This window comes from Ascidia mentula, chromosome 5 (genome assembly GCF_947561715.1).
Source record: "Ascidia mentula chromosome 5, kaAscMent1.1, whole genome shotgun sequence".
In the NCBI taxonomy this organism is placed as follows: Eukaryota; Metazoa; Chordata; class Ascidiacea; order Phlebobranchia; family Ascidiidae; genus Ascidia; species Ascidia mentula.
In genome coordinates, this window is record NC_138570.1 from 1,812,103 (window position 1) to 1,826,424 (window position 14,322).

Sequence of the window (14,322 nt, forward strand, 5' to 3'; positions counted from 1 at the left end):
CCCTCTGACTCTGTATAACCCATTGGCTGAAAAAAGTTTACCTGCATGTTTTCAAAGCTTAAAATTTTTAACCGATAACTATAGTAACGGGTTTCTTGTGGTGAAAAACGTTAGGAAACGATTTCTGGTGATAGGAGTTTGCGAGAGGTCATGCTGCGACGCAACAATGCAACTGAAACATGCTATAACATGAAAAACGTCACGTGTCACCGCAGGGGAGACATAACATAGTAAAACTAAATGTAACACCAACTATTTGCGATCGATGAAATTCTGAAATTCTGCGTCTGTGAAGGCTTTAAAATGGTGATTTCACCATCAATCAACAGTTAATGAAACGTTTTCATTGCTATGCGAGCCATCAGGTGTTTTAAACGTCAGCGGTACACGATATTCAATTATCTGTGAAGTACGCGACCCCCACAACAAGACCCGAAAACATTATCACAGCCGAACCGAGAAGTTTGAACGCATAGCGTGTGACAGCAAGTTGCTTGACTGACTTTCCGCCCTTGTTCTTGTGGAAAAAATCGACATCCTGGACGTTATCGCCGAGAAATTCACAGTAAGCTTTCCAGCCATCCGTCACATTGTACACAAGAAAGCGCGCCTGCCAGCACTGGAGCGAGGCAGGAATCCAGTGGTTTTGCAGCATCCTTTCCTCGCCCACGAATAATTTTTTATCAAAAGTGCTTCGTTCCAGTCGTTAAAACGAAAAGTTGAATGCTTCCTTATGTTAATGCACTGCACCTGAACATTCTTTAGTCCTTGGCAGTCGTTATTCAATAATCCAGGTATTTATAATTATTAATATGCCTTACCCATATAGATGGTACAGCGAGTAAAATTATGTTAGCAATAAAGTACAATAATGTGACTAACATGGAAAAGACAAAGCACAACGAACACTATAAACCAATGATGACCTCCAAGAGCAACAAAAAAAACACGAGATTACCAGGTTAATTCAATCCATAACACTAGGGCTCAAATTCAACGTGTAACAAAATTAAGGTACAACAACAATTAACAGTCACCGTTATTTACTGAATGTTTTGTGGCTGTTGATGTTTCTAAAATCTATTTGACATAGCTTTGGAATCTAGAAGAATAGATAGGCAGAAAAGACCTTTGCAACAACTGAAACCACAATTAAAAGTGCAGAGAATGTGAATACAGCTGAGTTGATTAGTTGTCTAGATGTGCTGGTCTGGCTTGTTTCCTTTATATACGTGCTACCCTTGTTCTCGTGTGGGAAGTCTATGTCAGGTATTTCTTCGCCCAGGAATTCACATAACGGTTTCCACCCGTCAGTGACTTTGAACACCAGGAGCCTGTCTTTCCGAGCGTTCTGTAAGCGAGGTTTTCCATTTAACGGTCGAAACTCACAAACGTGACACCGGTTCGCTCAATGGCATCATCAAGTGTCAAATATTTATCGTAAAAACACTGTTTTTTAGCAATTTGCCTTTGGTAAAAATGTTGTTTGGAATATCGCTTCCAAAAAGTAAAAGTGCCATTAAAAAAATCGTTTTTTAAAATAAAATTTAAAACGAAAAAATTCCATGCATGTTAATAGTCTAACCATGCCCATACTGACCTGTAACACGCTGGCGTTGTGTTCTCTATATAAGCTTTTGAGACTTTCCTCTGGATAGAGCTGTATTGTACCATCGAAACAATAGTCGCCGAAGGCCTTATCTGTTACAGATCAAAACGTTTGATTTCAATGCAAGAAAGTGAACGTTCTGACGCATTGTCCTTTTATTAAAATATTGCCATCAAAAGATTTAAAGCTAGGTGCTAGTTGACTTTAACATACTCATGTTACGCTGGTAGTTGTTTCTCAGCCAATACATCGGCGAAAAAACTGTTGTAAAACGACCGAGCCGACTTCCGTTGTGAGATCTGAATTGCTTGACCACACTCCTGTACCACGAATCCTCATTCCTTGTTGTTAAAATGAGCTGTGGGAAATTCAGTAGATTGTTATCGCATTTACCGCATGGTATGGGTAAGAATTTGTCTCACACAACAACTCAACAAGTTATTGTTTATTAAAATTATGTTTACCCCGGCTCTTAAAGGTGGACCGAGGCAGGCAACGTTAAACTTCTAAATTATTTTTACTTAAAGTGCATATGACACGGAAAAATAAAACATGTTAATAATCAAACTAAGAGATGTTCATAACTTTGGAACATTTTTGGCGAAAAAAGTAGCTTGATACGACGACTGGTTTCTGAGATACAGCTGATCAAAGTCGCACTTTTGCCGCTGCGAACGAAATCGTGCGAAAGCGAGATATTGTTGCGTGACGTCATAGAAGGCGCTTCGGTCGTGCGCGAGTGCTGGCAGCAAGCCTTATGCGTAGGAATGGAAAACATTGTAAAACCGGTTTAAGCATAATATTGCATTAAACAGGGGACAAAAAGGAAACAAGTGAAATAAACGGTTTTTGATGTTAATTTAAGCTGAAGTCAGATGGCCGCTGTTCGACCTATTATGTCTAATTTAGTTGTGTAATAATAAAACAGTTACTGGGACAGGGTGTTCTTGATGTTACAGCATTTATGATCGCTAACGTGATTCATGAACTTTTGAAAACACGACAGAGACAAACCGTTAGTTTAGCGTTGTCGTTTTGTCCATTCACAGTTATGTCGTTTCTGCTATACCCTATGGTCTTCCGCTAATTAGAGATAAATAAGCCTTTGATTCGTGACGTCACAATGACAAATTTTTGTGTGATGCAAAACCCTGTCCTGACCTTTACGGTAACGTAATCTGTGGATTCTCCCATGTTTGAAACTATTCGATATCTGCAAAAAAGGCGCCTTCTCCTATCTAAACAATGCATTTTTTCGACGCGAGTGCCTTATGTGATGTCATTTTCTCCTTAGCGCAAAAGGTTTACGATTTTTGGTCGCCGTTACTATTCGTGCAGTTTTTTACATTTTTTAGTTGACGTAGAACCGTGAAACTTTGGATATATGTTTGTTGTAGATGTACCTTTAGTTTTACGCAAAGTTGTCATGGCCGTGTCATATGCACTTTAAGTAGTTTACGTGGCAACCGATAGAGTATAGAATGGACTTCCCCGGCCCATATAGTGGACCGAGGCAGGCAAACCGTGCACTTGTCAAGCGATAGTAGTAAGACTAGAATGACCAACTGCAACGCAGGCCGTCAAGAGAAGAGGAAACAATTTACGCTGTCACATGAACTAGCATTTAACCGTTCACATGGGAAATAGAATTTACTTTATAATTCAGCTTGGAAAACAAGGTTTTTTCTTTATAATTCAGCATGTATTTTCTAAGACCCTTAAAATATTTACTGATCTTAGAAATGATGACGATATGGTAACCGGGGCTTATGGACGTTTAAAACCATGTCTGCTGAATGTTAACATCCAGTCCCATGCTGTGCAATAGAGGCCACATTTAAAATAAACATATCCACCTTGGCCTCAGGAAAGGCATCAGCCAACGCGCGCCAGTGTAAAAACGTTGGAGCGTCCACCACGGCGTCAACACCTTCGTACATTTGCCTTATTTCTTCCGATGTTGCTTTGCCTGTGAAGATTCTGTCCCAGCCTTTGTAGAGAAAGTAGAAGTTTTCTGTTGTGTCGTATGTTCTGTATCCAAAGTTTCGGAACGCTGCGGCCATCGTCTTTGTTCCTGTTTTGGAATATCCGACCAATATCACCTTCATCTTTCAATTTCTATTACAGCTTGTCTGGAGGGAATGTGGTTTTATATGTAATTAATTCATTGTATGCTAACACCAAACATATGAATTATTTTTTTAAGTGGCAGACTTTTTTTCAAACTTTTGCATTGCTTACATTACGTACTTAGCCACTAATTATCACAAAAAACTGTAATTAATACGTGAACAGAAAGTAAAATTGCCGTTTATCTGACTCCTGATAAGACTACTATCAAACCCGAGGTTACTTTATCAATTTAATTCAAGATTAATAAACGCACGACGACTAAAAATAAAACTTCACAAACCATAAATTCAATCTGGATCTGTTTAACATTCCGGCCGTTTACACAACCCTTTTACTTTCTGTGTTATTCTCGCTGTCTTAAAATGTCTCCTATGTTCTCTTAAAGTCTCTTATGACGTGTCTAACCACGTCTGGTTGTATGTAAAGGTTATGTGGCTCATATAGAAAGTGTACGATGAAATAATTAGGTTCGAGTCATGAGCGGCTACTTCGAAAAACCTCGTTCTTTTAAAATTGGGCATAAGATACTGCGAAATTGGTCGTAAAAAACGGACGGTATCTTAAGCTGAAGTCGGCGAATGGTTCGTTGTTACTGAGTGATGTGACCTGTGTGCGTATAAACAAATATATGACAAAAAAAAATTTAAACCAGTTGCCGAATCTACCAGTTGCCGGCGGCAATTAGTTTTAAACTTGAAGGTCTTAATACCTTGAAACACGATACAATTATTTGGAAATATGACATTGACGATACATACTAAACCTTCTTCAGCATTGTTTTAAATTTGGACGAATTAGACTTTTCTTTCTCGTGATTTCAAGTCACAATACAAATTGCATATACTTTTGAAACAATGGAGTAGCATCAGGGACCGGAGACAATTAGGCGTTGCCTTGTCTTAGCTCGAGATCAGCAAGCTGTCGTGTCCGTCGATTTGCGCGGAAGAGAGTTTGAGGTTTCTCACAAACGTTCAACACAGAACGGAAATATTGACAAGTGAAACTTACGTTCATGGTGCCAAGAAATAAGTATTTCAGAAACAACTTGGGGGTCACCGGGAATGCGAAATGATCAACAAAATTAATTTAACTGTAAATTCGTATTTTCGTAATATGCAGTGTTTCGTGTTGCCCTAAAGTAACTTCTTTCCTTAATTTTTTAAATACTAGCATATCAATTCTTTTTGATAGAAAGACGAATTTTTATACATACAGTGCAAGCGAACTTATAATGGCGATCGATACAGAAGCGCGCCTGCCAGCTACTGGAGCGAGGCGGGAAACCAGTGGTTTTGCCGCATCACATATGTCAACATATCACTGAAATAAATTGAGTGCAAGGTTTGTAAATATATTAATTAAATCAGCGGACAAGCATCCGGAAGCTGATAGGAAAAATAATCTCATATTTTTATATTTAAAGAACTTGCAAAATTGTAAAATATCGTGTCTCTAGTGCGCATATCGCGCATTAACTAAACACTTTTTATGCAATATTAAACAACTTCACAGTTTCACAATTCCATTGAGGAAGTTGTCTGGTTAGCGGCTAAAACTTTGTCTCCCTTTCCTCGCCCACGAATAGTTTTTTATCAAAAGTGCTTCGTTCCAGTCGTTAAAAGTTGAATACTTCCTTATGTTAATGCACTGCACCTGAACATTCTTTAGTCCTTAGCAGTCTATCATTCTAAGGAGGCGTCCTTTAGCCCTTGGGAGTCGTTACTCAATAATCCAGGTATTTATTATCATTAATATGCCTTACCCATATAGAAGGTACAGCGAGTAAAATTATGTTAGCAATAAAGTACAATAATGTGACTAACATGAAAAAGACAAAGCACAACGAACACCATAAACCAATGATGACCTCCAAGAACAGCAAACAAACACGAGATTACCAGGTTAATTCAATCCATAACACTAGGGCTCAAATTCAACAAGTAACAAAATTAAGGTACAACAACAATTAACAGTCACCGTCATTTACTGAATGTTTTGTGGCTGTTGATGTTTCTAAAATCTATTTGACATAGCTTTGGAATCTAGAAGAATAGATAGGCAAAAAAGACCTTTGCAACAACTGATACCACAATTAAAAGTGCAGAGAATGTGAATACAGCTGAGCTGATTAGTTGTCTAGATGTGCTGGTCTGGCTTGTTTCCTTTGTATACGTGCTACCCTTGTTCTCGTGTGGGAAGTCTATGTCGGGTATTTCTTCGCCCAGGAATTCACATAACGGTTTCCACCCGTCAGTGACTTTGAACATCAGGAGCCTGTCTTTCCGAGCGTTCTGTTAACGAGGTTTTTCATTTACCGGTCGAAACTCACAAACGCGACACCGGTTCGCTCAATGGCATCATCAAGTGTCAAATATTTATCGTAAAAACATTGTTTTAGCAATTTGCCTTTGGTAAAAATGTTGTTTGGAATATCGCTTCCAAAAAGTAAAAGTGCCGTTAAAAAAATCGTTTTTTGAAATAAATTTCCATGCATTTCAATAGGCTAACCATGCCCATACTGACCTGTAACACGCCGTCGTTGTGTTCTCTATATAAGCTTTTGAGACTTTCCTCTGGATAGAGCTGTATTGTACCATCGAAACAATAGTCGCCGAAGGCCTTATCTGTTGCAGATCAAAACGTTTGATTTCAATACAAGAAAGTGAAAGATTTAAAGCTAGGTGCTAGTTGACTTTAACATACTCATGTTACGCTGGTAGTTGTTCCTCAGCCAATACATCGGCGAAAAAACTGTTATAAAACGACCGAGCCGACTTCCGTTGTGAGATCTGAATTGCTTGACCACACTCCTGTACCACGAATCCTCATTCCTTGTTGTTAAAATGAGCTGTGGGAAATTCAGTAGATTTTTATCGCATTTACCGCATCGTATGGGTAAGAATTTGTCTCACACAACAGCTCAACAAGTTATTGTCTTTTGAAATTATGTTTACCCCGGCTCTTATGGTGGACCGAGGCAGGCAACGTTAAACTTCTAAATTCTTTTCACTTGAGTAGTTTACGTGGCAACCGATAGAGTATTGAACAGAATGGACTACCCCGGCCCATATAGTGGTCCGAGGCAGGCAAACCGTGCGACTGCAACGGAGGCCGTCAAGAAAAGAGGAAACAGTTTACGCTCTCACATGAACCAGCATTTAACCGTTAACATGGGAAACAGGATTTGCTTTAATTTCAGTCGTATTTGATAATAGCTTAGAAAAAGACCCATCAAGTGACAGAAATAACAAAACCAATTACAATTGTTATGTCACGTATAGACAGCCTGATGGTTACCTTCAATAACGCAACAACAGAATTTTTTAACAGAATAACTCTTTGAAGTCGCAATATTAAAATGGTAAAAATGCCAGAATTTAACGTTATTTGAGCCAAAACATATTAAAATAAGAACGTTTATTAAACAGTTCAAAAATGCCCCAAAATAAGGTCGAGTCCTGGAAACGAGGTTGCATGTAGTTTCTTAGACCTTTAAGATAATTACTGATCTTAGAAATGATGAAGATATGGTAACCGGGGCTTATGGACGTTTGAAACCATGTCTGCTGAATGGTGACATCCAGTTCCATGCTGTGCATTAGAGGCCACATTAAAAATAAAGATATAAACCACCTTGGCCTCAGGAAAGGCATCAGCCAACGCGCGCCAGTGTAAAAACGTTGGAGTGTCCACCACGGCGTCAACACCTTCGTACATTTGCCTTATTTCTTCCGATGTTGCTTTGCCTGTGAAGATTCTGTCCCAGCCTTTGTAGAGAAAGTAGAAGTTTTCTGTTGTGTCGTATGTCGTGTATCCAAAGTTTCGGAACGCTGCGGCCATCGTCTTTGTTCCTGTTTTGGAATATCCGACCAATATCACCTTCATCTTTCAATTTCTATTACAGCTTGTCTGGAGAGAATGTGGTTTTATATGTAATTAATTCAATGTATGCTAACACCAAACATATGAATTATTTTTTTAAGTGGCAGACTTTTTTTCAAACTTTTGCATTGCTTACATTACGTACTTAGCCACTAATTATCACAAAAAACTGTAATTAATACGTACAGAAAGTAACACCGCCGTTTATCTGACTCCTGATAAGACTACTATCTAACCCGAGGTTACTTTATCAATTTAATTCAACATTAATAAACGCACGACGACTATAAACAAAACTTCACAAACCATAAATTCAATCTGGATCTGTTTAACATTACCGGCCGTTTACACAACCCTTTTACTTTCTGTGTTATTCTCGGTGTCTCAAAATGTCTCCTATGTTCTCTTAAAGTCTCTTATGATGTGTCTAACCACGTCTGGTTGTATGTAAAGGTTATGTGGCTCATATAGAAAGTGTACGATGAAATAATTAGGTTCGAGTCATGAGCGGTTACTTCGAAAAACCTCGTTCTTTTAAAATTGGGCATAAGATGCTGCGAAATTGGTCGTAAAAAACGGACGGTATCTTAAGCTGAAGTCGGCGAATGGTTCGTTGTTACTGAGTGATGTGACCTGTGTGCGTATAAACAAATATATGACAAAAAAAAAATTTAAACCAGTTGCCGAAACTACCAGTTGCCGGCGGCAATTAGTTTTAAACTTTGAAGGTCTTAATACCTTGAAACACGATACAATTATTTGGAAATATGACATTGACGATACATACTAAACCTTCTTCAGCATTGTTTTAAATTTGAACGAATTAGACTTTTCTTTCTTGTGATTTCAAGTCACAATACAAATTGCATGTACTTTTGAAACAAGGGGTAGCATCAGGGACCGGAGACAATTAGGCGTTGTCTTGTTTTAGCTCGAGATCAGCAAGCTGTCGTGTCCGTCGATGTGCGCGGAAGAGAGTTTGAGGTTTCTCACAAACGTTCAACACAGAACGGAAATATTGACAAGTGAAACTTACTTTGGTGCCAAGAAATAAGTATTTCAGAAACAACTTGGGGGCTCACCGGGAATGCGAAATGATCAACAAAATTAATTTCCCTGTAAATTCGTATTTTCGTAATATGCAGTGTTTCGTGTTGCCCTAAAGCCCCTTGAAAATCTTGTTCCATCCAGCGTAGAGGAAAAAGTAATTCTCAACCGCGTCGTAAGTCTCGTAACCAAGTAATCTAAACGCGTTGGTCATTGTCTTTGTGCCGGTTTTGGAATAACCGACCAATATTATCTTCATGGTTCAACACTACTTGTGTTCGCCAATATTTTTTATCATATTTTCACATCTTGTTTACAAAATTTGAGCAAATTAGAACGGAAATAATAGATTTCAACATCTAGCGATGTACTCTCATTTCTGTCTGATTTTGCAGGCATACAGCACGACGAAGTTTCAAACTAACTGATGCATTTCGGTTGGAAAAAACTGAAACTGTACTAATTCATTATCTTCATGTCTTGTACTAGAGGGTTCTCAAATGTCACAACAATTTCAGTGACTATGTGCCAATAATACATGTTTTTGCCATAAACTGTTTCTCTTGTCTCATCGCGCAGTTCGTTGCTAAACTTCATGTCGAAGGCAACTCGAAAGAAAAAGGCGCCTGCGAGTTACTGGAGCGCGACAGAAAAAAACTGTCTTTGGCGCATCACATTTAACCAGAGGGAAGCTAGTTGACAAAAAAATGGCCAGTCAACAAAACTTTGAACGCGGGTTACTCGGCCACCTTACGAGGTAGGGGCATGATTTTTTCACACTTATAGGTCATAGACTGACCTTTCTAACGAATACCAATTTGACACATAAGTCACGTAATAAAGCGTGTGCAAGGCTTGTAAATACATTAAATATATCAGCGGACAAGCAACCGGAAGCTGATCGTTCCGTATATTGTTCTGAAATGACGTTTGTGGAGATTGGCAACAAACACTTGGAGACCCTATACTGGTTAACAATGTCAACCACTGGCTATTACACTTTCTACGACTCTAACTAGTTGGCAACCAGAACAGCCTGCAAACAACACCGTTTATTGACGTACATACTGCTGGTTTGCATTTTTTTAAGATCCACAAATACACAAATACGAATTTTTTACAAACTTGGTGACATATGGACAAGGGTCGCCAAATATTTCGTTCTTTGCCTCCATGGTACACGAGTTCTTAAGGTAACAATTGAGCTTGAGTCTTTCGAACGATCCATCGGCTTTGCAATTGGTATTGGCGCTATATCCACACCTTTAGTAAAATGTGGTAGACTTTAGTTGGACAATAATATGCGCTATACCACAGATTTGACAAAGAGATCGTCACTTTAAGTCTCATGAAACTAATATGTTTTCGGATGGTCGTATAGTAAATGACTTTTAATTGCAAATATACCATTTGTGTGGGAAATTTGCGGTTAAAAATGTTGCGCTACAAATGCTTTAAATTATAGGGGTTTGACATTGTTTAATCACAACCTGAACTTACGTCATAGTGTCGTCCCGTCCGTAGAAACCGTCGGTTATCAAGAGTTAAACCGAAACCACATGCGGATGTGATTTGTGCGCACGCTTTCTCAACCACCAAGTTAACTTCCTTGTGTATCGCACATAACCCATTGGCTGAAAAAGGTTTAGCTGCATGTTTTCGAAGCTTAAAGTTTTTAACCGATAACTATGGTAACGGGTTTCTTGTGGTGAAAAACGTTAGGAAACGATTTCTGGTGATAGGAGTTTGCGAGAGGTCATGCTGCCACGCAACAATATGACAAAACAATGCAACTGAAACATGCTATAACATGAAAAACGTCACGTGTCACCGCAGGGGAGACATAACACAGTAAAACTAAATGTAACACCAACTATTTGCGACTGATGAAATTCTGAAATTCTGCGTCTGTAAAGGCTTTAAAATGGTGATTTCACCATCAATCAACAGTTAATGAAACGTTTTCATTGCTATGCGAGCCATCAGGTGTTTTAAACGTCAGCGGTACACGATATTCATTTATCTGTGAAGTACGCGACCCCCACAACAAGACCCGAAAACATTATCACAGCCGAACCGAGAAGTTTGAACGCATAGCGTGTGACAGCAAGTTGCTTGAATGACTTTCCGCCCTTGTTCTTGTGGAAAAAATCGACATCCGGGACCTTATCGCCGAGAAATTCACAGTAAGCTTTCCAGCCATCCGTCACATTGTACACAAGAAAGCGCGCCTGCCAGCACTGGAGCGAGGCAGGAATCCAGTGGTTTTGCCGCATCCTTTCCTCGCCCACGAATAATTTTTTATCAAAAGTGCTTCGTTCCAGTCGTTAAAACGAAAAGTTGAATGCTTCCTTATGTTAATGCACTGCACCTGAACATTCTTTAGTCCTTGGCAGTCGTTATTCAATAATCCAGGTATTTATAATTATTAATATGCCTTACCCATATAGATGGTACAGCGAGTAAAATTATGTTAGCAATAAAGTACAATAATGTGACTAACATGGAAAAGACAAAGCACAACGAACACTATAAACCAATGATGACCTCCAAGAGCAACAAAAAAAACACGAGATTACCAGGTTAATTCAATCCATAACACTAGGGCTCAAATTCAACGTGTAACAAAATTAAGGTACAACAACAATTAACAGTCACCGTTATTTACTGAATGTTTTGTGGCTGTTGATGTTTCTAAAATCTATTTGACATAGCTTTGGAATCTAGAAGAATAGATAGGCAAAAAAGACCTTTGCAACAACTGAAACCACAATTAAAAGTGCGGAGAATGTGAATACAGCCGAGCTGATTAGTTGACTAGATGTGGTGGTCTGGCTTGTTTCCTTTGTATACGTGCTACCCTTGTTCTCGTGTGGGAAGTCTATGTCGGGTATTTCTTCGCCCAGGAATTCACATAACGGTTTCCACCCGTCAGTGACTTTGAACACCAGGAGCCTGTCTTTCCGAGCGTTCTGTAAGCGAGGTTTTTCATTTAACGGTCGAAATTCACAAACGTGGCACCGGTTCGCTCAATGGCATCATCAAGTGTCAAATATTTATCGTAAAAACATTGTTTTTTAGCAATTTGCCTTTGGTAAAAATGTTGTTTGGAATATCGCTTCCAAAAAGTAAAAGTGCCGTTAAAAAAATCGTTTTTAAAATAAAATTTAAAACGAAACAATTCCATGCATATTAATAGTCTAACCATGCCCATACTGACCTGTAACACGCTGGCGTTGTGTTCTCTATATAAGCTTTTGAGACTTTCCTCTGGATAGAGCTGTATTGTGCCATCGAAACAATAGTCGCCGTAGGCCTTATCTGTTACAGATCAAAACGTTTGATTTCAAAGTGAACGTTCTGACGCATTGTTCTTTTATTAAAATATTGTCATCAAAAGATTTAAAGCTAAGTGCTAGTTGACTTTAACATACTCATGTTGCGCTGGTAGTTGTTCCTGAGCCAATATAACGGCGAGAAAACTGTTGTGAAACGACCGAGTCGACTTCGGTTGTGAAATCTGATTTGCCTGACCAAACTCTTGTACCACGAATCCTCAATTCTTGTTGTTAAAATGAGCTGTGGGAAATTCAGTAGATTGTTATCGCATTCACATCCTATGGGTAAGAAATTGTCACAAACGTTGTTTTCAACAAGTTATTGTCTTTTGAAATTATGCTTACCCCGGCTCTTAAGGTGGACCGAGGCAGGCAACGTTAAACTTCTTAATTCTTTTCACTTAAGTAGTTTACGTGGCAACCAATAGAGTATAGAATAGAATGCCCTACCCCGGCCCATATAGTGGACCGAGGCAGGCAAACCGTGCACTTGTCAAGCGATTGTTGAGTAGAATGACAAAACGTTAGACTGCAACGCAGGCCGTCAAGAGAAGAGGAAACAATTTACGCTGTCAGATGAACTGGCATTTAACCGTTCACATGGGAAACAGGATTTGCTCAATAATTCAGCTTAGTAATTATAAAATCGTTGCAAGGTCAATGTAGCTAGAGCTAAATTCAATAACAGGTATTTCATGAAGTATTTTTGATTTAATGCACTTATTTAACAAAAACAAATTACAATTGTTATATCACGTATAGACAGCCTGATGGTTACCTTCAATAACGCAACAACAGATTTTTTTAACAGAATAACCCCTTGAAGTCGCAATATTAAAATGGTAAAAATGCCAGAATTTAACGTTATTTGAGCCAAAAACATATTAAAATAAGAACGTTTATAAAACAGTTCAAAAATGCCCAAAAATAAGGTCGAGTCCTGGAAACAAGGTTGCATGTAGTTTTTTAGACCTTTAAAATAATTACTGATCTTAGAAATGATGACGATATGGTAACCGGGGCTTATGGACGTTTGAAACCATGTCTGCTGAATGGTAACATCCAGTTCCGTGCTGTGCAATAGAGGCCACATTAAAAATAAAGATATAAACCACCTTGGCCTCAGGAAAGGCATCAGCCAACGCGCGCCAGTGTAAAAACGTTGGAGTGTCCACCACGGCGTCAACACCTTCGTACATTTGCCTTATTTCTTCCGATGTTGCTTTGCCTGTGAAGATTCTGTCCCAGCCTTTGTAGAGAAAATAGAAGTTTTCTGTTGTGTCGTATGTCCTGTATCCAAAGTTTCGGAACGCTGCGGCCATCGTCTTTGTTCCTGTTTTGGAATATCCGACCAATATCACCTTCATCTTTCAATTTCTATTACAGCTTGTCTGGAGAGAATGTGGTTTTATATGTAATTAATTCATTGTATGATAACACCAAACAATAGAATTATTTTTTTAAGTGGCAGACTTTTTTTCAAACTTTGTATTTCTTATATTACGTACTTATCACAAAAAACTGCAATTAGTACGTGTACAGAAAGTAACACCGCCGTTTATCTGACTCCTGATAAGACTACTATCAAAAAAGAGTTTGAGGTTTCTCACAAACGTTCAACACAGAACGGAAATATTGACAAGTGAAACTTACTTCGGTGCCAAGAAATAAGTATTTCAGAAACAACTTGGGGCTCACCGGGAATGCGAAATGATCAACAAAATTAATTTCCCTGTAAATTCGTATTTTCGTAATATGCAGTGTTTCGTGTTGCCCTAAAGTAACTTTTTTCCTCAATTTTTTAAATACTAACATATCAATTGTTTTTAGAGAAAGACGAATTTTTATACATACATTGCAAGCGAACTTATAATGGCGATCGATGCAGTATTAAACTATACAAAATCCATACTTCAGCGTTTCGAATGTTTTGCTTGAAGCTGCTGTACTGATCTATTGTCTGTTTGCGTGTTCTTACTATAAGCTACTAAATTGACTCCGTGAGCAGACTTATTGATTAAATGAAAAACACGTTGCAATATCAGGCGGTGGTTGAACTTAACTAAGCGCGTTAGTGACTGACCGAGACGAATGAAAAATACAAACCGTTGCTAAATGATGAGAGAGCGTATGTCCGCCTACATTCTTTGTTTCCTGCATGTTTCAGCTGTGTTATGTCACGCAGCATTCGTGTTGCTACACACCCCCCTTCGGTTTGAAAGGTTGCTTTTCTCCGATTGTCTCAGTATCGTCTGGGTTAACTTTATTTTCGTTTGTTTTGGCCTTTGATATGTCTGCATTAAGTGGAAACAA

General features: G+C 38.7%; 3 protein-coding genes across 3 annotated transcripts; all 3 read right to left on the bottom strand.

The window, feature by feature from the left end:
- Positions 1–831: 831 nt before the first annotated feature.
- Positions 832–3,717, bottom strand: LOC145903531 (uncharacterized). The gene is made up of 4 exons (XM_082991616.1): positions 3,466–3,717; positions 1,823–1,967; positions 1,601–1,701; positions 832–1,351 (listed from the first exon to the last, which is right to left on the bottom strand). The coding sequence occupies exons 1-4, from the start codon at positions 3,715–3,717 to the stop codon at positions 1,103–1,105; spliced, it is 747 nt and encodes a 248-aa protein (XP_082847742.1). The 3' UTR covers positions 832–1,102.
- A 1,905-nt stretch (positions 3,718–5,622) lies between these two features.
- Positions 5,623–7,814, bottom strand: LOC145903496 (uncharacterized). Its single transcript, XM_082991581.1, has 4 exons — positions 7,376–7,814; positions 6,446–6,590; positions 6,266–6,366; positions 5,623–6,033 (listed from the first exon to the last, which is right to left on the bottom strand). Exons 1-4 carry the CDS (start codon positions 7,625–7,627, stop codon positions 5,785–5,787), a joined length of 747 nt encoding a protein of 248 aa, XP_082847707.1. The 5' UTR covers positions 7,628–7,814; the 3' UTR covers positions 5,623–5,784.
- A 1,872-nt stretch (positions 7,815–9,686) lies between these two features.
- LOC145901794 (uncharacterized) lies at positions 9,687–13,393 on the bottom strand. The gene is made up of 6 exons (XM_082989588.1): positions 13,125–13,393; positions 12,106–12,250; positions 11,892–11,992; positions 11,525–11,643; positions 9,793–9,934; positions 9,687–9,707 (listed from the first exon to the last, which is right to left on the bottom strand). The coding sequence occupies exons 1-6, from the start codon at positions 13,374–13,376 to the stop codon at positions 9,687–9,689; spliced, it is 780 nt and encodes a 259-aa protein (XP_082845714.1). The 5' UTR covers positions 13,377–13,393.
- Positions 13,394–14,322: the final 929 nt, after the last annotated feature.